The 25,521-nt window shown below is 40.4% G+C and overlaps 1 protein-coding gene across 7 annotated transcripts in view; it reads right to left on the reverse strand.

Moving 5' to 3' along the window:
* Nucleotides 1-25,521, reverse strand: part of TENM2 (teneurin transmembrane protein 2) — a 615,717-nt gene that overhangs the window by 140,867 nt on the left and 449,329 nt on the right. For all 7 annotated transcript variants that reach the window (XM_066196982.1, XM_066196981.1, XM_066196980.1 and 4 more), the window contains one exon: nt 19,075-19,313. In XM_066196982.1, the coding sequence (XP_066053079.1) occupies nt 19,075-19,313 (239 nt within the window). The remainder of the gene's footprint in view (nt 1-19,074; nt 19,314-25,521) is intronic.

The following is a 25,521-nucleotide window of genomic DNA, read 5'->3' on the forward strand; positions in this document are numbered from 1 at the left end:
TGAGAATGCTGGAAACAAGCCTCTGAAGTCTACAAATGCGGACTTGACTTTTAAGAATAGGTGTGCCAGCATTGAGGGTCATAATTGCAAGAATAAATTCTGCTGAATGGTGCCATAATGCACATTTTCCTGTATCTGCACCCAGCCCTTACGGGATTCCTTTATTAATGGTAACATTTTCTAGGCTATTTGCTAGATCTGTCATGTAAATTTCAATGGCAAGGATATTAAGGTTTCATTACAGGAGATACCAAAAGAAAAGCATCCCTCACTAGCTGAAGTGTTCCATGGCCACCTGTCACAGGTTCCATGGTTTCCAGTGATTTCATTGAAGTGAGCTGCAGGAAAGGACGTGTCCTGTGGCACTGCCTCCTCTCCTCACTGCAGCAGCTTCATGCTCTGGGTGCAGCCCTGCCCAACAGAGTCCTGCACACACACCACGCCTTGATATGAGACCATCCCACCTTGAGGACAAAAGAAGTGTGGCTGTGACACTTGGTTTAGCAGGGACATGGCAGTGCTGGGCTGGGAGTTGGACTCAATGATTTTAGTGACCTTTTCCAACCTTAATGAAACTGCGATTGTGTGAGCCAAGAATGGTGCTGCACTGCAGAATGGGGAAAGGAAATTTAAATCCCCACGGAAAAATGCAAAGGGACTGTAAGAAAACCGCGGGAGCTGATCTGCACCAGCCCATGCCACGTGTTAGATAGATGGCAATCAGTCCTTAATATTGTATGGAAAACTGGTTTACACTAAAGCAGCCCGGAGTTTCCCAGGTGAGAGCTGAGCAGCAGCTCAGCTCTGCCCAGGAAGGCACAGCCACTGCCAGCTGTGCGACACAAGGAGATCACAGAGTCACCAGGGCTGTGTCCAGTTGATAGGAGACTGAAGTAAGAAATGTGGGGTTAAAAAAAAAATCATGTTTTACACATCTGCATTTGCTGATTGATTGCACTCCTTCCCAAGTTTATTTTCCAGGGTTTGGTTACATTTCTGGAGTGGCAGGGCCCACAGGTCTCCTGTTGTTCTTGGGGAGTAGGCAGCCTTTGACAGGGATTCAAGCAGTGCCGAGAAACCCAGACTGGGCCTTGCCAGGCAGGGGCTGAGCAGCAGGGGGGTCTGGGTTTCTCTGATTTTAGCAATGGCTCCTGTTTAAATGTCCTCATGTTGGGTTCATCAGAAACATTGAAAAATGCTGCAGCCAAAAATCTGAACAGTTCTCAGTGGCCCCAGCAGCACTGCTCAGGTGCACTGGCACCCTGGAGATTGAGGCGGCAGAAAGTCATACAGTAAAGCATGAAAATCCTAGAAGAATAATATGAATTCTTCTTTTCTAGAAGAATAAGATGAATTTGCCATTAGTAAGAGGTTTTCTTGACACAAGCACTGTGAAGGACAGTGTCTGTGGCAGAGGTGCAAACCCAGTGTGCTGGGCAGGGCAGGGATGGTCAAATCCCAGACCCTGGGATTTCTCAGGCACAGAAACTGCCTCTGCTCCTCTGCCAGCTCCCAGCAGCAAGCCACAGCGTGCTGCTCCACCTTAGTTTGCCTTAAATTTTCCTTGTGGATGGCTGCACTACGCTTTTGTGTAGGCTGATGATTTAGTGGTTGCCCGCTGGTGTCGGAGGGAGAAGCATTTTTCCCTTCAGCGTCCGCTTTGTAAATCAATCATTAATTATGTGCTACTTCATTCACAATTTTTGGGACTATATCTGCCATAAGACACCTGCTGTGGCAACAGCTGACAGAATCTATGGAACCTGGGGAGAGGATGAGGAAAGAGAGGAAGGAGGAGGACTCTGACTGTTTCAGCACCTGAGTTCTACTGGCAGAAAGGCTCAGGCGGAGGCACACAAACGCTGTAGATTGAAGCTATTGAATTTTTCAGCAGCACAATACTCTGCATAACTTTGCTGTGGCACCAGAACACGAGCACTTAAAGAGCAATCTTCAAAGCACTAAAATAAGCCATACCCAGCTGTGTTTCCATTCATATCCATCAACAAGGAAACACGTATATTTTACACTAATTCCACAGAGTAATCAAATAATAAAAAGTTATCAAAAGAACCTGAAAAAAATTCTACAAACACTAGTAATCAAGAAAAAGAAATCGAGTTTTTATTCATCTGTATCACGGAAACACAAGTGATTTAAAGCACCTTTGCAATGTCTCTCCAGTTTAACCTGTGTCAGGTTTGGAGGAAATCACAATTGTATTGTCAAGATCAAAATATTCACTGTCTTCTCCAGAAAACAATTATTAAAATTTTTAAAAGCAATTTGGGAATGTTGACAGAGTTGTCGACATCACACTCAAACAGGTACTGCTAACACTCACATCTCATTGTATTTTATCTTTCTTTTTCAAGGCTTAATATTATTTTTTTTTCTAGTATAAATTGCTTTCCTTGGCATCAGAATGAAGATTCCTGCAGATTTTTAAATGAGGAAACACGTTATCACCACTAGCAGTAACACAAACACAAAGTACACCTACTCCTACACCTGACAGCGCTGAAAGGAGGAGTGTGGAGTATCAGCATTAGAAGATGGATGAGTAAACCAAAGGTGGGAAAAAGCAGATTACTGTTCAAGAAGAGTAACTTTGAAAGCTTTACTAGGAGTTGGGATCTGTTGCCTCCAAAAGAAAACCAGAGAACAGAAACAACACACCTATCTCTGTCCTCGTTCTGTGAACTTCTTTTGTTGTATGGAAAACAGAGTAAATCTTGTCTTCTTCCTTTCAGACTGGAGCACTAATGTAAAATATTGTATTGTTTTTACAGCTTCTGCCATATTAGATTGCACTTTAACTCTTTTTTTTTTCTTTTCTTTTTTTTTTTTTTTTTTTTTTTTTTTAAGTTGACCTTTCTGCAAATAAAAGACACTGGACTGATGGCCCCAGAACCCCATTTGCCTTTTATTCTCAGAACAGGAATAGTACTGAAAGGTTCCTCAAGTGGCCCAGCTTCACTCCTACTCTGAAGAAATTGCTCCTTTATACTTATAAAGAATATATCTCCGCTAAAACAATAGTAAAAAGTGACTTAACACTGAGTGTGGGCCAAGGGTGCCACACAAGAATTCACTGAAAGCCGCAGGCTTTGTTCCCCTCAACAGAACCAGCTCAGAGCTGGGCAGTGCTGATTTCTACTTTCCCTTTGCTCAGCTCACAGAAAGAAAACGATGCAGGAACAGCTGCACTTCCACAAGAAGCAGAATTTCACAGAAAACTGCCTGGAGAGCAACACCTTGCCCCACAGGACAGTAACTTGTGGTCCTGAAATAAAACTGGATAGATAAGGTTGTGCTTGGAGAGCAAGTCCTGCATCCTGAGAGACCGGAGGAAGATTTTAATTGATTTGGTAACACCCAAGGCTACAGCCCTCTCCTCCCACAGTTACCTGGGAAAATCAAATGAGCTGGGGCCAAGTGGTTAGGCAGAGCAGGACAGTGGGAAAAGAACTCTGACACACAGATCCCCAAACTTCTCCTGACCCTCATCTTAAGTTTTAATAAAATATCAGAACTCACAAAGTATATACTGATGTTCTTCAACAAAATGACTACAAAACGTTAACTATTCACAAGTAAAGGTGTTGAGATGTTAGCCAGAACAAATGACTTTGCCTACCAAAAGGGAAAAACACTGCGAACACGTTGTTCCAAATGTGATGTGAGCGTGTAGGATTCTTTGGAACGTGAGTGTAGTGCAGCTCACGTTCCCATTCCAGCACTTGGTGAAGGAGTCTCTTCACTATCCACACACACACTCAGATCTCTCCTCCTGAGCTACCTGGAACAGGCAGGAATTGCCTGTCATGCTTTCCTCTCTCAATTGGCACCAATTGTCCATCACACTTTGCCGCCTTGTGCTGTGTGATTCCTTTCTGAAACCCAGTGCTCTTCCTTACAATCAGTTCTTATGATACTTTTAAATACCAGAATATAGAGGCTGATACTACTGAAAAGACACTCAAAACCAGCAGACCTAGGACCCATTTTTTACGCTAATGTAAAATACATACATTACTGAAAGTCAGTTTAGCCATCTGGAGTGCAGGAATAATATCATTTACTTTCCCCACAGTAAGATGCTTCTAAGCTAAATTAGCATTAACTATTATTCATCTCAATTCTGCGTAACAGTGAATCACAACCTTAACTTCAAGCGTGATTTTTTAAAAAATGACTAAGTAATTTCACTGAGCAGAAACTAAAACTTTTGTCTTTCTTTTCAATTCCTCCAACTATCATTATTTACCAGATGCTAATTTAGCCTATTTACAGAAAAATCAACTTATTTTTTTGCTCCTCTGTGCTAGAATTAATCAGAAGCAGCATGATACCATGTTTAATTTCAATCACAGCAGCTATCGCTTTATAAATAAATAAAACTTACAAAATTTTTTACTGCTCTTAAATCAGATGCTATTCTTTTTTTTTTTTTTCTTAAGGAAAATACAATTTACAATACTGGCTTCTACACAAACTTTTGTTTAATTATGAGAGCACCACAGAATGTGGGATTTTGCTCAATAAAATCAAAGGGTATAAATAAAACAGCATTTTCTTAAAAGAAATAGCAATAGCTGGGTCATCAAGATGTCCAGGCTGTTAAGAATAAAAACACCCATAAGAAAATACAATCTGGGGGGGTTGAGGAAAGAAAAAAAAATATTAAAAGAAACCTATCAACCTTAAGGCAAGTGCTGTGGAGTGGTACACGGAATTCCTTTTGTAGACCTGGGACCCGCTTACTTCTGTTTAAGTCGGAAAAGCTGATTATCCATTTTCTAGCTAGATTGGGTGAGAGGACAGCAGAATTCTCCCCATCTGTTAGTCCTTGGCTGGGACAGCAGTGCTATTTGTTTTCCTAGTGTGGCATCCCAGCCCATACAACAGATTGATGGTGCCAGGGAGACACGGCGAGGTGGCGCCGGCCCCGCTGCCAAGGGCGGGCAGGGACGGATGGTCACTGCCAGATGATCCTGCATTAAGGGATGAGCAAGTGAAAAATCTGCCTCCCCCCACTCCTGGCTCACGGGAGGCTCCTCTGACCTTCAGCCAGAGAACGGAGAGCAAACTTGCCTTCAAAGCTTCGGAGACGCCCAAGAATTCTTTCAGCTCGAGTTTTGCCCAGCCACGGGCTGGTTTTAAACCTGTTCTGTCAAGGTGAGAGTCAGAGGGACAAACTGCTTTGTCCTAAATACCTTGTGTTTAAAGACCTTCCCTGGTGCCCTCTTTCACACCAGCCTGCTCAGGGAAAGGTGGCTTTGTGCAGACCCAGCTGATCTGCACATCACTTGGGAGAGTCTGGATTTAGTGTGCAGTGACCCTCAAGCCACACTCAGACTTATCCAAAGCACAGCACTGAGCCTGCAGTAACACAGGGTCTGAGGAACATTCCTCCTCATAAAAGAGTACAATTTTATTATTCATTACAGGTACTGGTGACAATATGTGCAAGATTCCTCCAAAATACTGAATGCTTCGAGATACTGCAAATTTCACAAAAGAAAATAAAACTATTTCCAGTTACTGTCACACCTGTTTTTGTAGACTTGTCCTCTGCTGCAGAACTGTTCAGACAAACTATGATAAATTTTCCCATTCCTAACTTTACTGACATGTGCCTTTCTAACAAACTTCAGAACAGTACACATGGACAATTTTCAAGAGTGGGCTTGGGGTGTAACTCTGAAGAAATACATGAAATAAGTAAGCTTAAAAGTAGGGGAAATATTTTCATCGTTTCTGTCAGCTCATTGTAATATTATTTATTTTTAGTACATCACAAATTATTATCTGGATATGACTTAAGAGCATCTAGTAGCACACAAGAAAAAGCAGGTGAAAGAAATGAGTAAAATCTATAGAGAAATCGGTTCAATTTGTACGTATCAATACACATAAACACAATAAGCAAGCTAGGGATATGTAAAATATAATTCTGTCTACTACAAATTTGGCCTTTTCATAATCTGCAGCCCAAACTCTATTATGATCTTGCCATTTCAATCCAGACCTTTGACTTCCACAAAAAGGCTTTAGGGGAAAACTGCTTATATTTAGAAAAAGCTTTGAAAGGTAAAACTACCATAGAATAACATTATATCTTTATCTTAGCAGACTAGTCAGAGAGTTCAAGCTGAAATGGCATTTCATGCTCAGCAATAACATCTCTGTTGGTAAATGGCACGTGGGGCATTTATACTGCTGAAACCCAGGGATTAATGACTGCAGGATTTCCAGTTCTGGAGTTGACAGAGGGGATATTTTCATGGAGGTGACACACTCGGCTTTCAGAGGCCTCCCCCAGCCCAGAGCTGGCACTGATAAATCTCAGACTTCCTAAAGACTGAGCACACATTGCATGTTGACATAAATCATATCTAACAAAGGATACCCCAGAAGAGGAGAGCAGAGAGGGTCTGACAGACCCTGCAAGTGAAGAGGAAGCATTTAGGATTGGTGTTTTCCTTCAGCCAAGAAAGGACATGACTGGTTTTACATTTCCACCCAAAGGAGACAAACATTCACCATTACCTTCCACACAATTGAAAACCTTCCCCTTTACCTACCAGTATCATGTGCCTGAGCACTGGAATTGAGACCAGCTGAGGAGTGAGTGTTGAAAAGAACCAAACTGCTTTCAAAACCATTCTCCTGCCCTCTGAAGAGAAACCTTTTCATCAGATTTTCATGAGCCACGTTACTATGCAAAGTGAAAGACTGAATTTCTGCCACCTCCAAACTCCCAAATCTTAACATTTGGTGTTTCAGGCCTGTTTTGCCTCGCAAGGAATTATGTAAGTCTTTTGTCTCTGAAAACAGAAAGATTTGGGGTCACAGTACAACTGAATTAAAAAACAAATCACAAATTGTGGCTAACAGCACTCACACAGATCCTTACTGGTGACCTACTGTATTCAGTAATTCACCCACGTGTCAAACCCCTGAACACTGAACTAAGGAAACTGCTTTTTACAGCTATAAAAAATATTGACGATTCCAGAGTCACCAGTATACTCAGGAAAAAGCAAGGTGTGCAGTACATGCAGCCATTACCTCTTTTGCAAACTGCTCTGGGATTGTCAGAGTATGCAAGTTGTAGCACTCAGCAGAAACTCTTAATGGAGAGCATTTAAAACAAAATCTGCTGAAAGTATGTAAAGAACAGCTTACAGCTGAAGAATAGAAATATGTGAAGAGAACTGGAATTCCTAAGCTTTGGGCCCTGAGCTTTGGTTTGGACATTTCTATCAGCAAAAGCAAAGATCTGTGCTCAGAATAAGGCTCCATGCTCAAACTGTAACAAATAAGATGGATTTTATGACGGCACCCCTTGTGCTGCCCCATCCCTGGGAAATGATTCATCATCGGTGACCCACACTGGTCCCAGGTCCCAGGCAAAGGCACCCACTGTGCAGACAGGAAATCCCAGGTCCCAGCAGCAGAGCTGCCAGAGCAGGATTTGCAGCAGCACCCACAACCTGCAGTTCATGCTTTTCCTGTGACTCTGGGGCTCCGGAAAAACAGTGCCAGAATGAACGTGGGGACTGCATGGATTGTTCTAGAAGGCTGCCCTGCCTGGTGACCTGAACCCCTCAGCTGCCCTGCACTGGGAACTAACTACTCACCTCAAAACTCCGCCACTCTGCTAACAGTAGCTACCGAAAGGTCTCCTCCTTCAGACCCGAGCTGAAATGCAGGTTGGCACGCTGATAGCTTTGAAATGGTATCCAGGAGTTCCAAATTCATTGAAACGGCGAATTCTGTACTAAATATTGGCTTCTGAAATCATGGGCCAGACAGGAAAACTGCGCATTTTGAAACGCACGCACACAGCCAAAGCAGAGAAAACTCTCACTGCTAAGGTACCTGCTGTATATTTGGTACTCCAGGAGTGCCACAGCAATGTTAAGCAAATTGCACTGTGTTTAAAAGCCTTTTTCTGTTCTAGCTGCTTACAGTTTTCTAATGGTAAATATGGGAGAAAAGATGAATGATTAATGATTGCTCACTGTAAAAAGTCAAACAACATATTAAAACAATGCTTCATAGCATGGGGAAATGGAGTTAAGCAGAACACTTTCATGGTGATGTTTATAGAAAGAAAATTCATAGATTTTTGACAGTGCAAAAAATCGAAAGATGAAGAGAGTGGTGTTAAATGTTGTTGAACCTTTATTTGGCCTAAAGCAAAAGATAAAACTCATTCTGCCAGAGATCTAAAAGAAAAAATCTAAAAAGATGAAAACCACAGCTTTTTAACTTAAGTATTCCCCTTTACAAATATTCTCAGATGAGATTGAGTGAAACCTTCCACCGAGACACATGTTGAAAACAAAACTATTTCCAGTCTCTCTGTTAATACGAGAGTGGGCAGTGCTGATCAAGTGACAGAAAAACAATCAAGGAGTAGGATGCATCCTGCTGTTTTCCTGAGCATCTCTGAATTCCCTGCTCCCAGGGACACCAATCCCTTTCCTTCCTTGCTGCAGGTCTAATGGATGGTGCTTGCCCATGTCTCAGGCAATTGCCCTGACACAGTTGTGCAAGGAAATAACGAGCCCTGAATTGACTAAGGGGTGTCACAAGGACAGAAGAAAAAATTGGCTGACAGAGCACATCAGCAGCTGGAGGAGCATCCTCAGGTGGTGCTCAAGGAGAATGTATATTTTAATTTGTAGCCCATTTACTGCAATAGGACAGAAGTTTAAGGCGTGGAGGACAAGATGGCAATCCAGGCAAAGAAAGGGAAAACAACTTTTCTGTGTTTCTGAGAACAAATAGCTGTCTCTACCAGCACATCATTGTTCTACTATTACCAGCTAATACAACAGCAGACTGAAAGTGCAGCTGCGGTCCACAGAATGTTTGGCATTTCTGGCCCAAGCATAATCCCTCAAGTAATGAAAAACCTATTTCTATTTCTGCATCCTCGCTACTCTTCATACTGAAGAGACTGCATCTGTCTCCCATTTATTGAAGCTTATTCTTCATCTAGACAGCCAGAGCTGGTTTGTATTAGAAATTAGGTTTTAAATCACTATTTTTCTATTATTTGTTTTAGGATTTTCAGGAAGTCTCCAGAGGTGCAGAAAAATTCTTCTGGTTGGAAAAGACTCTAATACTGTTCATGAACCAAGCACCAAATCTCTAAACGCTTGTATAAGAACTTTGATGTTTATGAAGTTCAGATTCTGGCCATGAAGACAACGTGATAGGAGATAAAATTACATAAAAATGTTTTTTTAAAAAGGTCAAACTCTCCCTGCAAAGTAAGACTAATCAGATCCCTGAGATTTTCTTAATGAGCAGACTCCATTATGGAAGCACGCTTCTCATGTGGTTGGAGTTTTGCATTTTAGTGAATAATGGAGCCTCAAGATGCAAAAGGGGGATATATATGAAGAAAGAAGCAACAGATAATTTTTCTTTTTTGGCTCAATAAATCATATGAGTCTAAATTGCATCTTTTTTTTCTCTTGCTGCTCCCTGCTACCTGGTGGCTAGTTTGAGCAGAGTTCTCTATTTTCAGCTCCCAGCTGTGCACCACGTCCTTACCAAAATGCACAAGTCTCTCCTCAGAAAAGGCTCAGATGCTAAAGGGACAGTGACCCATCACCATGAGGTATGTGGGGCTTTGGTGTTGCATTTCCCACTTCTGGTAATTGTCAGTGTGCCTGCTGTGAAATTGCTTCACTTCTCTTTCAGTCTGAGGTCCTTTTGCGTTTGCCACAGACCAGCAAAGATGTCATAAGTTCATATATACTCTTACATTACCTTGGGAGACTTACTACGTACTCCTGACATTTTTCTTGCATTCATTAATTTTCTCAGCATATCAAGCTCTATTTACCTCTCTTTTAAAGCCTTTAATAACTGAAAGCAGAAATCCTCTAGTGACAGTACAGTCTGACAGATGGAGTATGTTCCTTCTGCAAAAGAAAATATTACCCTCACGACTTCAATTCCAACTGTCAGGAGCAAAATCTGAGTTTGTTGACAACACACCTGCCTCGGAATGAACTAGCTCCCCTGGAATTACAGAGGGGTTTCTCCTGCTTAGGAGGCAAAGCTGCAGCAAAAAGATCCTAATTGAGAAGTGATATCTCTTGATTATAGCAGGATGGTTTTGGACTTGCTGGGAGTACAGTTAAGTCAGTTTGTGTGAAGTTGGGATCCTGATCACCGGCAGTGGGTCCCTGGCATTCTGCTGCCGTCAGCATGGATGGGGCCCTCTGCCCAGCTCCTGCACCCTCTGCTCATTCCCCACCCTCTGATACCTACATTTAAAATTTGCAGCTAGCTGCACAGAATGTAGGAAACCTCTTGCTGGAGAAATCAGTGAATTGGAAGAAGAAGATGCAAATATACAGAAAATACAAAAGAGAACTGCAGGAATAGTGCACTCCGCCCAAATTTAAACAAAACAACTGTTAACATGCTGGGATGAGCAGCACACATGGAACAGATTGACCTTTCCAAGAGTCTTGTCTGCTCTTGATTCCTGCAAGGCAAGTGAGGTGCCACAGACACAGAGACACTTTGTCACCCAGCACAGGAGGAACCTGCTCTGCCACACTGGAAGGCAGGATGTGAACACATCTTCTGTTCTGTGGCTTTTCTCAGAAAGTACTTAGGAAGAAAAATGTTGGAGAAAATCAGCTGATCAACCAACCAGCAAATTAAAATAAAGCTTGAAATTCAATTAACTGCAGCACTCTAATGCATTATGTATAATACTTTTTAAAAATTAAATATGACACAGAGGGATAAATCTGGACACCCCAGAGAAGGAAACAAACTAAACCTAGAGCATATTTACAGTTTTAGGTAAGGTTCTATAAGATCAACTTTAGAGAATGAAATTCCTTTTCCATTCAGAAACTGCATTAATACAAATGCTTGTCTTTTCTAGTAATTATTTAGTAATAGCCAAGATAAAGACATTAAGAGTGTTTCATAATCACACAGTGGGGTTCAATACTGATTCTCTCATTATCAAATCTGCTCAACACACAAGTCAAAACACGATTTTTCTAACCAACTACATTCTTCATTTTGGCATTGTAATCCAAGCTTCTGATGTTAGAAATGATTATGAGAAATTAAGAGACAGTTTGCTGACTATAAGATATATATGCACCAGTCCGAAAAGGAGCCTCTACTTCCTATGCAAATTGCTCTAACAACGAAAATAATCTTTTTTCTGCCTCTATCCCTTGAAAGCAGCCTGTTGGAACCCACAGGTCATGAAGGAGATAAAGCCACACGTAATCTCTGTCCTTGGCTGTCTTCAAGAGCAGAGTGGACATAAGAGATGACCCATTTGGAGCAGAAGAGACATCCAGAGGCCTCTTCGAACACAAATCATCCTAAAACCTTGCAACCCCAAATCTGGAGTGCAAAATTTGTCCCAGGGGTCAGACAGGTTGTCAGGGAAGATGTCATTTTTCCTGTTTATAGCTACAAGGCTATCTCGTGAGGAATTAATAACAAGGCACAACATCACACAAAAATGGTGTGTTAGGTGTTCAAGCTCTCTGACCTTGGCAAGTCCATGACTTGATTACTGGACATACAGAATATATATGATGACTGGGATCTGAGTAGTGACAGGAGAAGGCAGGTCAAAGTGTGATGCAGCAAGACTACATAAAATCAAACCCTGAATAAGCAAAAGCTAAAATTAACCTGAAACCTGTATCGTAAACAGCTTTTAAATCACTCAGATAAATTCATCCCATTATATTACATGGTGAGCAAAGTTTTCTGTAATATGTCATTTCTCTTCCAATTTGTTCAGCTTCTTTTGCTCTGTAAGTTCCCTTCTCTGTTACCCTGTCTTAGTATTTTCACAAATTGAATTTAGTTCCAGTTTTTTATTTTGTCTTCCTTCAGTTCAAGTTCCTCAAATATTCTCTTGTCTCTGTAGTACACTTAAGTATTTTTTATTTGTGGGTTTTTTTTTTTCATGGCATTCATTATGCTGCTGTAAGAGCTACATTAGCCACACTTACAAAATCCATGTCAAATCTTTCAACATTGCGCAATGAACCCAAGGAGCAATAACGCTATTCCTAAAGGCAAATATGTACTGCTATACTTAAATAAATAAAATCCATAAGCACATAACTGCCAGACAACGCAGTGAGTCAACAAAGAAACACAGCAACAAATAATCAATATAAATGAATCTATAAATGATCAACTGGTGATCTCAATCTAAGTAACTGCTAAAAAAGCAATGTTTCCCTAGGAAGAAATGAGACATTTTACACTGATATTGAACATTGACTTTTCGGAGAGAATGACCACAGGTTTATTTTATTTGATAGCTATCTCCGACTTGGCATTATGTTAGCAAAATTTAATCTTCAATATTCCTTATGCTTACCCTTCACCTGAAAAATGGCCTGATCTCAGTTGTTGGGCTGGGTTATAAAGCATGTCTCACTAAAATATCTCAATGCTTTTTCATCATTTCCCCCCCTGACTTCCTGCAAGTCTCATTTTGCATCTACTTATCTTTGCCATCTCTTTGCCCTGACAAGACTTCATAACTGTGATTCTGGGATTAAATCCTAGACCACTAAAAAATTCCTAATATTAGGTATTTGCACTGATGAAAGTGGGAATAGGCTCTGTCACATTGCCATCATGAAATCCAGCATATTTTCTAGTTTGTGCACGGGGAGAATGGCAAGGGCATGTGAAGTACAACCTGAACTTCACAACTGAGAGAAAAAAGAGAAAGCAGCTCTGAGGAAGTCATTCTTGCAGCTATGACTAAAAAAAAACCCCAAAGTTTCTGTTAAATAAATAATGACGGTACTAATAAATTACTAATTGTAAACAGCATCTCTATAATATCTGGGTTGGCCATTTCTGCCCTGTCACATCTCCCTGCTCCTTTCTGTGGCACTAACCTTGGCCAAGCAGATGTTTTGAGCAGCGCAGCCACAGCCAGGACAGCGAGCACCAGCCAGGCAGTTGTGTTTCTTTACTCAATTTCAAAGCAATATATTTTAACAGCTCCTGGGGAGCACTACCAGCATGTGTGAAAAATGTTTCCTCAGACCCATCCTAGACTGTGCTGTGCAATTTGCATTAACAACCCAAAACGTGCCCTGAAAACACAACTCCAGTAGCACAGGAAAGAAAACATTCCGTGATCATCTCTGTCCCCAGCTCCAGTTACATACAAAGGAAAACATTGCCTGATCCTCTCTGTCCCCTGTTTCCTGCCAAGGCTTCAGAGTATGTTCAGCCTGGTGGCTGAGCAAGAAACGTTTCCAACTGCAAGAGCTAAGCTAAGTGCATGATAGCACTTTGATCTCACTCTGGTTTCAAGTGCTGAGTGTCATGGTATGAAAATGTCCCACAGACAAAGAACTGCCCAGGCTGTGAGGCTGCCCCTCCACACTGAAATCCTCCTCCTTTCCTTCTCCCTGAGAGCTCTGCTAGGCAAAACAACAATACATTGGCTTTTCTTGGAACTAATCTGCAGATCAAGCTTTTGCTTTTGACTCAGAAAAAGTCCAGGACAACTATACCCAAGTAATTTCACGTCAAAGTGCTGTTCTTCGAGGCATTGAGCATGTAGTGCAGCTGGAGCAGCTTGTCTCCAGGAGAACTGTCTCAGTAACATCATGAATCTTTCACACCTTTGGACTGTGGAATAGGGAAGGGCCACTTGCTAGACTAATAAGCCACATCTGAATTTTCTGGACACAGGCACCAAAATTCCCAGTGCTAGCACATATTTTTTTTATGGAATGAAGCCAGATGCTTTTTCCTAAAATTTCTCAGAGGTAGCATCAGACAAGCTTATTGAGCTACTACTACGCTTTTCTCACTCAGATTGACTGATAGCAGTCAATAAGAATCACTGAATGTGTGACATTTAAAATATGACAGGCATATTCTAAAATTTAATTATTGCCCCTAACTGACACCTATTTTCAATGCAAATTTAAGAACAGAACCTTCTGTCAGCAGCTAATCTTGCAAGATGCAGCGTTCCCTCGGTTTACATTGATTTCAAGTGAAGCTGATCGCAGTGATTGGCAGCCAGATGCCCTCTGCCTCTCAGAGGTTCCAGCTTTGCATGATTTTCCCTTTTTCAGTCTTGCTTTCCAAAATGTCTAGCATATTTGATTTCAGCGAAGTCTGGACAAGACAAAGGCTGTGGTCTTCTGACTCTACAAGTAATAAGCAAATGCAACATTAAAAAAAAAATTGTATGAAATGGAAGTTCCTCAGAGAGAGAGAGAGAGAGAGAGAAAATCAATGGGTACGTAAGACAGGCACTTCAGCAACTGATTTTGATGAATCCTCATCTATGGAATCGGAGTCAAAACGATGACTTAGGAGTGGAAGAACTTACAAACATGAATGAACAACAAACTCCATCCAAACACTTACATTAGCAAAAAAGTGACTCATTTGTGGGAAGAAAATAAGTTGATACCAACGCCTGAAGGATAAAATTTTGTGCAAACTGTACCATGTACAGATATTTGATGCAGAGTAAAGATGAGATTTCTACTTCCAAGTCCAAAACTCTTATAGATTTTTTTTTGTCTCACTCTCACATAAACAATGGAATACTTCTGTGATACCAAAGGGAAAATGAATAAATTAACCATTTATTTCCCTATATCTTATGTTCTGTGAATAGCTATTTTCAGGTTCTAATTTCAATTTTTAAAAGAAAGATATTTTCATTTGCCTAATTAACTGCCAGATCCTTTGGCAATTCAGTCCTTTCTGCGGCACTGAAGTGAATATATTATTTCAAGTTTATGCAGACACCTGAAATTTATCTTAAACCTCATGTGTCTTTAAGGTCAAATAACACTGAGGAATAAATGACTAACAATACTTTCATGTGCAATATGGCCACTAAACGTGTGGCGAAGCACGCTGCTCTCATGGTCTATGTCATTTGTCTTTAATTTTTTCTTGTATCTTCTTGCACACAATAATAGATAAATAGCATTAATATCTCAAAGTTTCAGTGAGAGTATCAAGATCCTATTTTGAAGTAAAACATCTTTAAACCCATCACAGTTTTTAATTTCCACAGGAAATAACAGTTTGGGGTGTTTATTTTCCCCACAGGAAAGTCTAAATATTTAAATTACCATATTTTTAATGTACTGACATGTTGATGGTCAGATGTTCTTTGATGCTCAAAGATAGATTGGCAGAAATCAGAGCAGCATAGGGGCTTACAAAAATGTGGTATTTATGTTTGGCAGCAATTACTTTGTGAAAAATACAAGGTGACTCTTTCTATGCTCCTTCTTTCTTCTTCTTTATATTTTTCTCCCCCAAGTTTGGCATGAATCAAAAGAGCTAAAAACTAATTTAACATGACAAATGCTTTCATCACTCCCTTAACCTCTGAAGTGAACACTCTGACAAAGACAATATGCGTTCTATGTGCTTTCCTTTTGACACTTTATAAATTACTTTCTTGTAACTGGGTTTTACCGCCAGCCCAATATCTTCAGGATGTCCTAATTTGAATGGCTGGTTCTACATTCTTCATATGTCACCCCTGGATAATAGGAATAACTCCTGGGCTTTGTGAAATGGCACAAGTCTGAGGGAGGAGTGTGGGACAATTTTATTTCCGTCCTGCATGCTGGAATTTACCAAAAGGCTGTGCAACACCAGCAACTAATACTCTGCCTTTTGTTCACAGCTGGCTGTTGAGGAAACAGGGAGAAGTGACAAACCTGGCTTTAAATGTGCAGACAGCCTTGTGTACACCAGGTAATGGAAAAGTTCAGTTTTTCCACTTTTTTTCCTCTTCTCTACTATTAAAAATAGTATAACCATAGGCCACTTTAAGAAACATCTTAAAGTGCTCTTTCATGCACACCATCTGCACTTTTTCCCTCTGTCTAGTCCTTTAACAAGAAGACCAAAAGTCATCTGATTTATTTCCAGCCTGGTGAATTTGATCTGTGTTAAAGTTTCTGCAGAAACCCTTCCCGTGTAAAGGAATTCAGACACGGACCAGTATGTCTAAGATGGGAAAATGTCTGCACACAGAACAAAGCCTACTCTGCACAAACAGTCAGGGTAGTTTGCAGAGGAAGCTTTGGAAAATTTCAGATAACAGCGGTACTGACTGGCCTGTAAAGGAAGAGTCTATCTAAATAGCCAGACTTTGATGACATATTATGATATAAACCATCAATCTATATGTATCTTAAAAGAGAAAATAAAATCCAAAGTTACCTTCTAACAAGGCATATTGCCATTATTTTGACAAATGCTTAACTTAAAATCTCAGTACTATTTTTATTTAACATCAATTATGTAGTGTGGCAGGAAGATCCAAAGGTTATTTGTGCACCATGAATTTATTTTTTAAAGCGTTAAACATACTGCCTTTTTCACTTCATTCATTGTATTTTTAGTTGTGTGTTGGAGGAATGGCAATTGGAATGCCTAATAATTTTTAAAAATTATCAGTTATGAGATTTTTTTTTTTTGCTTCTCTCTTTAAATCACCCTCATTTTAATTTTTTGCATGCAAGCCATAATCTTTTGCAGTCTCAAAGTCGCATGTTTAAACCTGTAGACATCATGTTTTCAATGATCCATCCATATCAATTCTCCCTTCTCCTTTATGACAGGGCAATTCATTTAGAAATCCTGAAGAGTATGAGAACTTCAACGTACTCTTCCAATATAATTTACCTCATATTTGCCATCACTGCCTTTTGCATTTGGTCCTGTAAGAGTCTTGGTCAGCACTGATACAATCACATTCACACAGCCCAGGTTACACTGACGAACCTAAAGAGCAGAACCATTTGCTGCAAATTTTCATGACTTTTCCCCGTAACTCTTACTTTTAGATAATGTAATCCCAGTGATGGAACTTGTGCTGTGGTAGAGAGCAAGAAATTTACTTTGTGGACATGTAAGGCAGAAATAAAATAGCAGCACCTTCAAAGCCTTTCCTTTTTTCAAATCAGGAGATGATTTAGCACCTTAAGTCACACTGTTGGAGGACAGCAAGGGTGAGTTTATAGCTGATGGTCTTACACCTCCTCTTTGTCATGTGCAATGAATTGTATGATTTTCTTGCTGAGAGTGAAGGAATTAATTTAATAAATGACCCACCTAAAGCATTCCACTCTTACCTTTCTGTTGTTCTCATGCATCTAGGGCTACACCACTGCTTTTTTGTTTTTTCTTTACTCTCACTTCCATCACTCTAAATTATGATCACGGTGGATCTATCAAATTTATTCATAGGATTAATTTCAGCTATTTTCTGGCTTTGACATATACTTATTCTTTCCTGTGCATGGCATGAAGCTTGTCAGGTAACTTCTCATTATTTAAACCTTGAGCTAACACTCTCTCCTAAACCCTGCCTTGTGTTCACTACCAACTCTATTGTGCTCATCATTCTTTCAACAGGAAAGAAGACCTCAAAACCTTGTGTCAAAATCGATCAGTTGTGTCTTTACTTGAAATGATAGATCATTCATCAATTATTAAGAGTCAATACATTGCCTTACATTCTCTCATCTTATATATGAAAGTGTAAAAAGCAATCACCGTGTTGCAAAGCTTTGCCTAAGATTACAGTAACCTAAATACCAAGGAAAAAACCCCACATTTCATAATCCATCACTTCAAAGTTATGCACATGATTAAAATGTTCAACTTGCAGTATATCATTTCCCTTGTGCATAATCACTCTAACAGGGAGCTGCTGTATGATAACTGTCAACTTCAATGAATTATGTGCTTTCCAATCTTTTCATTTATATACCAAACTAAGCTTGTTATTCTTCTGAGGCTTTCTACAGGGGAAATACAGAAAGATGGTTAAAGCTGTAGTACTCGGTGTAGGTCTGGACTAAACAGACAGCAGGAACAGTCAGCCAGTTCTCTCCTACTACTGTATATATTAATCACATATGGAAGCTCATTAGTATGAAAAATGGGGTTTTCTCACAAAAAGGTGTCTATCCTGAAGAGTCAGGTTATATAGGATCAAAAAAAAAAAAGAAGAAAATTCAGCACATCTTTATAGATCTTTTGAGTGCTATGTGTGAGAATAGTTTCAGAGAGGAAATAAATCCCACAAAGAATAGGTCTGGAAAGTATTAACAGAAGATATCCTCAAGCTACCATAATTTTCCCATTTACTCAGAGAACCTAAAGTGTGCAGCACTTCACTGTCATCAGCATATTGTTAAAGGCACTGTAAAAGGTACAAAATGCTCTGACAGACACCTAAAAAACCCCTCTACAACAACGGAGAATGAGAGGGGACCAGAGAAGGGGGAGTAAGTCAGAAATTAATTAAATTATTTGAATTAAGGAAGAAAAAAAACTCAGCAGCATGTTAAAACCATCTCAAAAAAAAAAACCCACAGAAAGGATTAGAACGCAGTATGGTCACTATTAACATATAACTGGGAAATAAACACAACATTCAGAGTTTCTGTATTTTTCCTTACAAAATGCTAAGGATGAGTGGAATATAGAAAATAACTGCATGCAAGAGGAAGCATCTAATGATTCAAATTTAACACCATCAGGATTTAGGTACACAGACTGAGAACTAGTAATCAAAATGATTTTGGTGTTTTTTTATCTAAAGGCAGCATGTGATGGTAATATTTGAATTCAAATGCCACTAGCTTCTGTTACTTATGTGAATTCACCACCTATCACATTTTTTTTTCTAAATACTCTTTAAACATATGGCACTACATCAAAAAGTCATTAAATCCCTCTGTTTGGACCATCTATGAGATGTGCATATCTGACACCTAAAGTTAACACTGCACATTAAGAATTCTGAATCAATTTCTTGCTTGCACGGCTCTTACGACAGGGAACGTGACTTGAACATTTTATTTTTCCTCATTAATCAGTATGAGGAATAATAATATTATTTGCTCACTGAGAACACACGTTTGTGAAACACATTGACCATCCTTTCATCTGCCGAAGTTCCATTTTCTGACACAGCCACGTCATTTGAGAGAGAAAACACAGCCTTACCTATGAAATATGCTAGCAAGATGGCAAGCAGGACTGCAGCAGCAATTGCAGATAAAGCAGCACATTTCCAGCTGCAGTACTTGGAGGGTTTTTTCAGCTTAAATGCATTCCTGGAGAATGTATTTCTAGGTAACAGTCTGGGAGGTGGAGTATAAACCGTTCCTGAGGTCAGCGGGTAACCAGGGGAAGAGCTGCTGAACAGAGGAGTAGTTCCAGAAGATGTCTTAAACAAGAAATGCCTGAAAAACATAAAATGGAACAGAGTTGAAAATGGCAAGTCCTGTAGTTAAGATAGAACATCTCCTACTCCTATACCATTCCAGCTGCCTCAGCCTGGTGAATTCAACCAAAAAGAAAAAGGATTTTGTAGGAAGAAACAGGGAAATGAAAATTCTCTCTTTTTTTTTTTTTTTTTTTTTTTTTTTTTTTTTTTTTTTATCAGATCTTAACAACTGGCACTAAAATGCAGTGTCAGGATATCTTTCTTAATCTCTTCTGTAATTAGATGCAACTTGACCACATACTAGCTAAAACACCAGCATGACCCATGAAGTGTCTGGGAGTTCCCTGTGGATTCCACCACTCAAAAAATGTTCTAAGAAAACCACACTCTGAATCTCATTTACACTCTTGGCAAAAGCTCCCAGCAAAACCACGAAGAACACACTGAGAAAAACCCATAGTCCTGTAGGAAAAGATCTTGCCAGAATTAGAATTAACCACGATTTTGTGGTTTAACAGTATCCAGGTTTGGTTTGAACAGCTCAGACAATTACCAACAGCACATGACTCAGCAGCTAAAACCAGGATTTCAGCTGCCCATGCATTTGGTAGGAAAAAAAAATAAGGGACAGAACACACTCTAATGAATCTCAGAAAATGCTGTTAACACATTTCAGACAGAGGAAATGGAGAAAGCAAACTGGAAGACTGGTTTCTTTAGATTAACTTCTCACAGTCAGACAGAACTGATTGCAAACATGTTCCCACTCAACAATAAAAAGAGAAGCACAGAATAAAGGCTGTGGTCCTACAGAAAGTCACTTGGTTTAAGACAGAGAGCTCTGAAGACTTGCTCCATACCCTCTCCCTTCACAGCTCTGAGAAACAAGTGCTTCTTGGAATCAAACAGAACGAAGACACTCAGCAATCTCCAAAATCAAAATCACAGCCTAAAATAACCCTGGCCTTACTTCCAATGTAAAATATGTTTAACATTTTTATTCAGATACAACCCAGCATGTCACTCTCAAACCACCTGTTAGAGCTTTAAAATCCATGTCACTCACTTGACAACAACAATTTGGAAGTTGGAGGCTGAGATGTGTTTCCCAAGTCTGTTTTCCAGCCCACCATCATGACTGTGACTACTGTCAAGCATAGATTTGTGTATACCTATTCTACAGAAGTCATTTTAAAGGCATTTCTTAAAACATTTGTTTTGAAATAAAACCCAGAGCATAAGAGATTGCACAGAACTTGCATACAGGTAAAAGACAGTCAAAGGAAAGCTGGCTAAGTTCCCCTGATTTCTGATTAAACATTTCCATTTGAAGGCAGCCTCGGAAAATGTGCTGGGGTTTTTTTTTTTTTTAATGAATCAATCATAAACTCTATTAATGAACATGAAAAATCACTTTGACATTGCCTTGGTTATTGACTTTTAACTCCAAGTAGCCTTGTACATCCCTTTCAACAGTGACCAAAATCTACTTTGTTGTAGAAAATAGACAAAGACAGTGGCAGTATCCACTGTGATAACCTTTTCTTTGTGCTTTAGAGACTTCAGATTTGCAATCAAACTCAAACAGATTAATTCTGACCAGTTACTTCATGGAAACATTGGGGTTTTTTAATAAATAAAGACAACCTTCTTTTTTCTTTATCAGTGAGGGAGAATAGAAGTTAGAATTCCTTTTTTTTCTGCACATCATTGGTGATCTATGAGAAAAAGCAATAAAGGCAAATGCTAAAAGAATTCCCTTTAAAATTACCAGCCTTTAAAATTATGAAAAACATCTTGCAGCTAAAAGAAAGCAAGAAATAATGAAAGTCTGATGTATTGAATATGATTTTAAATGCTTCTTTACTTTGCAACTGTTCCATTAAAGTAATTGATGAGAAAATGATGTTATGGGGCTGGTTGTGTCACACCAGATCTATTGACTCTTCTGCTCCTTCTGTCTGGGTGGAACCTGATTAATTTGTCAGCAGAAGCAGGTTTAGTCCTTTCTAGTTGCTCTCCGGTGTTGGGAGCACCGAACGACTTCCATGATTAGATCTAGGGACTGAAATGACATGGAGCATGAAGAAGAAGGGAAAGCCAGAAGGAAGGCAGACCCAGTGAGACAAAGGCAGGCAGGAAAGCTCCTCTCTCATCCAGGCTGATTCTGCATCTCCCCAGCCCAGGACCCCTTCTCCTCCTGAGTCCTCATGGCAGGAACGACCCTTTAGGTTTGGAGAGAAAGGTCTGTAACAGACAGTTCTTACCCTTTCCCTGCCCAAAAGCAGCCCTTTCCCAACCAAACTGGAAATTACAGTCATTGGAACTGTCTTTATCTGAAATGCCTTTAAACCCAGGAATTTTATGTCCTCTTTAGCTGAGAAGGCAGCTACAGCACCAACAGAAATTTTAATATAAAGCATTGTTAAAGTAAACCCAGATATATAATGAAACTCTGCTCCCATTAAAATTGAATTAATGAATATCTAGATATGCTTTAATAGAACATGTCAATCATATCCCGTTGCATGTGAGAAGACAAAAAAAGGAGAACAAAAAAGTAGCTCCACTGTGATCCACTTTGAGATACATAAAGTATATAAAGAAAACCAAAACACTTATCCATGCAAACAGGATCTCTATGATACTGTTAAAACTAATCAGAGCTTGATAGAAGCAAAAAAAGCCAGCTTAAAAGGATATGTGAGATGTCATTCTCAAGGCCGAAAAGGAAGAATGTCATTGGATAAACCCTGATTTTGTCACATTTTGTCCTACCCATGCATTTCAAAAGCTGAAAGTCCATTGTCCCAATATGAGGATCCCTGACAAAGTGGCAGCACTCACAAGACATCACACCGCCTGAAAATACACAAGTTCTGCCTTTCAAAGTTAAAAAAGATATTTAACTAAAGATGCGTTAAATATCCCCCAAGACACTTCGGAAAACTGACACTGCATTCCAAAAGGGGCCAGATTAGCAGATACACCTTAAATCACAGCAAAGCACACCAGAAAGATTGGGAACATAATGGACAAAACACTTGGACCCCCAGAGTTTTAAATCTAGATTCAGCTACTAATGGAAATAAATTGACTTGTCTCAACTCTATCCCTAAACCCAATGATCTATAGCCATATTTTTATGTGAGATTTGACATGCTCTGGTACAAGCAATTGTCTGTGGGCTGAAGCTGCACAGAGAGAACATGAGCATTTATCAACATTAATTACAGCCTCACAGTGGTAAGGCTGGGAGCATTGTACAATGCCTGCTTATGAAAATAAATGATCTGATTTGTACCAGTTCACTTAATTTCAAATACACTCCACATAAGAATTAAAAAATTGTATTCTCTGTCTTACCTGCTCGCCTATCAAACATGATTAAGAAAAACACATTTTCTACCTCACAATTAAGGATTAGCAATTTGAATTAGACTAGGACTAATTTTCTGTTTTGAAAACATGGGAATAAATTTGCTAAGTCTCAGCCCAGTCTCCCTAATTTCTGTGATCAATAAGACAATTCCACACTGAAAAAACTCCCGAAATATGGTTGCCAGCCTAGGATGACTCGGTAATTTCAGCGTCCTTGAAAAGCTGTGGAAGGAGCTGGGGTGCTGCCCACAGAACAGAAGCTAACCCTGCAGCTCTCTCCGTGCTCTCCTCTCCCAGGATTCAGGATTCTCCCCCTCTGTTTTCAGCACAGCTGCTGTGTGGGGTCACACCCGGGCCCCAAGGGTGACATTTGAGGGCACATGTGACCACCGTTCTGTGCACTGATGGCACATGGAAAAAGCCGTATTTTGCTTTCTTCACTAATTCAGAGCTCTCCCTAGCATGTGCTTTCCCACAGGTCAAAAGGACCTCTGGTGTTCAGGGAACAGTGGTCTGACAGAGACTGTATTAACTTCCATATTCTTTGGGAGAACAATCAGCTTTCCCCCCCCTTCTTTCTGGACCGATTGTCATGGCAGCACACTGCAAAAATGAGTGGAGGGGAAAAAAAATTGGTTTGGTGATCAAAAACTGTAATGGAAAGAAAGAAAAAGACATTTTCTAACATAAATTGCTTCTTTCCCTCCTCATACTGTCCTAAACTTATTCTGTATGAAAAAAGGGCATACAGAGAATTGTAATGCTTAAATTGTCTTTTTTTAATATATTTTATGGGGTTTTTAATAGTAATTAATAAATAGAAAAGCTACATGCCAAGAGAATAGTAACAGCTCAATTTAGTTGTTCTAGGACTTAAAAATATCTTCAAGCTGTGGTAAAATCACATCTGTCTATAATTTTATTGGACATTTATTCTTAGCAGAAAACAATGGAATATAGAACATAATATGCTGGCTTTCATTGTGATAAAAAAACCCACCTTTCTGCAGTTTTCAAAGTCTTCCAAAAAAGTAGCCATGAGTCATTTTATGTCAGTGGAAGCCTCAAAGTGGCTGCCAAATTCACAGTGAAATTTTATGGCAGATTTCTAACTTGCAAACATAAAGGAAGCAAGTCTGAAGAAAACCAGGAGCTGTTCTTATGCCTGTTATGACCAAATGAGCTCTGAGGGGTAGACTGGTACAAGCTTCGGTTACCTGTGTCTCAGTCTTTCCCCAAATGAGATTTAATTGTATGTTCTCTCCGGTTCTTGCAGAAAACGTGGGACCATCAGCCACGTTTCCACAGCTGAGAGCTCTCTGATGTGGGAAAACTGCACAGAAGTTTCTGCCCTTTAGAGGGCCTGGAACTCTAAAGCCAGCAATAAAGCCTAACAGGAGTTACCTATTTGTGTTTCAATTGTATAGTTACAAGAAATTGCCTCAATCATGTCAAATACAAAGACTAAACTCAGTAGGACAGATTTTTTCTGTGGGAAACTATTTCAAATACATGTATACACACGTATCTAAACATGTATATATATATATATATATATATATATATATATAAAACACATATTTAAACATTTTATATACATGTATATAAACCCACTGGCCATTTTACACAGCTGTGCGTTGTGCTGCCCCACACCCAAACGTTTGTGGAAACTATTGCAGTGCTTTTCAGCCTGCTGCGGATACTGCTGCAGGGACTAAGGACACTCTGTTAGGCACGGGAACAGTAATTCAGGATGAACAAATCAATATCAATGCCACACTTGTACCCACTGTAACCTCCTGATCCTTGCAGCAGCCCCCCAGCACCCAGAGCAGCTCCAATCCCTTACTCAGAGATATTCCTCAGCTCTTGAAAGGCTGATGATTCCTGGAAGGCTGGGCTCCTCACATCCCCAGGCAAAGTGCTCTAAAACCTGCAGAGTGTAAAGCAGTGTCACAGAGGATGCTGTGAGCACCAGGCTGGCTCGTCACCGCCACTGCCACCCTCTGACAAAGACACAGCTGGACATGTGAAGCGCAGTAATTGAACACTGCCTGACAGCCGGGCAGGCTGGTGTACAGAAAGGCAGGTGCCAACCTTTGGGCACCTTGATCTGTCATATTATGAAACAGAGCCAAGCAGGCATCGCTCACAAAGCCAAAACACCGGCACTGTGTGACAGCGGCAGCGATGGCTCTGTGCTGGACACCTCTCCACGGGACTCCTGCTCTTCATCTGCAGGACTGACATCCTCTTGGATATATTTTATAGCCTTCTCTCTCCCGAATCCCACTGTGAGCTGACCCGTGGAGTGTTCTCTGGGGGCTGTCCCCACGTGCTCCCTGCTCTGGCTTGTCCCCGTGGCACTGCCCCATCCCAGGCTGCCCAGAGCTGCGACACTGCAGAGCTGTGCGAGAGGGTGGAGAAAGGCAAGGTGCAAAACACAGGGAGGGGAAGGACTGAACTGGGCGTCACGAGTAGCTCGAGGGTTTGAGATGGAGAACCCAACTTGGAAAGGTATAAAAATCCAGAAGGGGAACATGCACATGGCAGCTCAGCAGCTCCAGGGGCCACCCACCACCTTCCTGACTGGTGGCTCTGTGGTCAAAAAGATTCCAGGTATTCTGCAAGACGTGTGAGCCCACTCACTCAGCCTGTCTGCTTGAATCCTAGTTAGCTTTTGTGGGAGTTAGCCAGTCAAGGGCCAGCTCTGCTCTTTGAATTTATGAATCTCCTTCTTGCACGACTGTTTATTCCCCAGGAACAGAGCAACTAAAACTGCTGGTTAATGCCTGGTAAAGAGTAACAGGCACAGCTACAGACACAAACACAAAAAATCAGGG

This window comes from Chamaea fasciata, unplaced genomic scaffold (assembly GCF_029207755.1).
Source record: "Chamaea fasciata isolate MVZ Bird 193981 ecotype frontalis unplaced genomic scaffold, bChaFas1.0.hap1 SCAF_15, whole genome shotgun sequence".
Classification (NCBI taxonomy): Eukaryota; Metazoa; Chordata; class Aves; order Passeriformes; family Sylviidae; genus Chamaea; species Chamaea fasciata.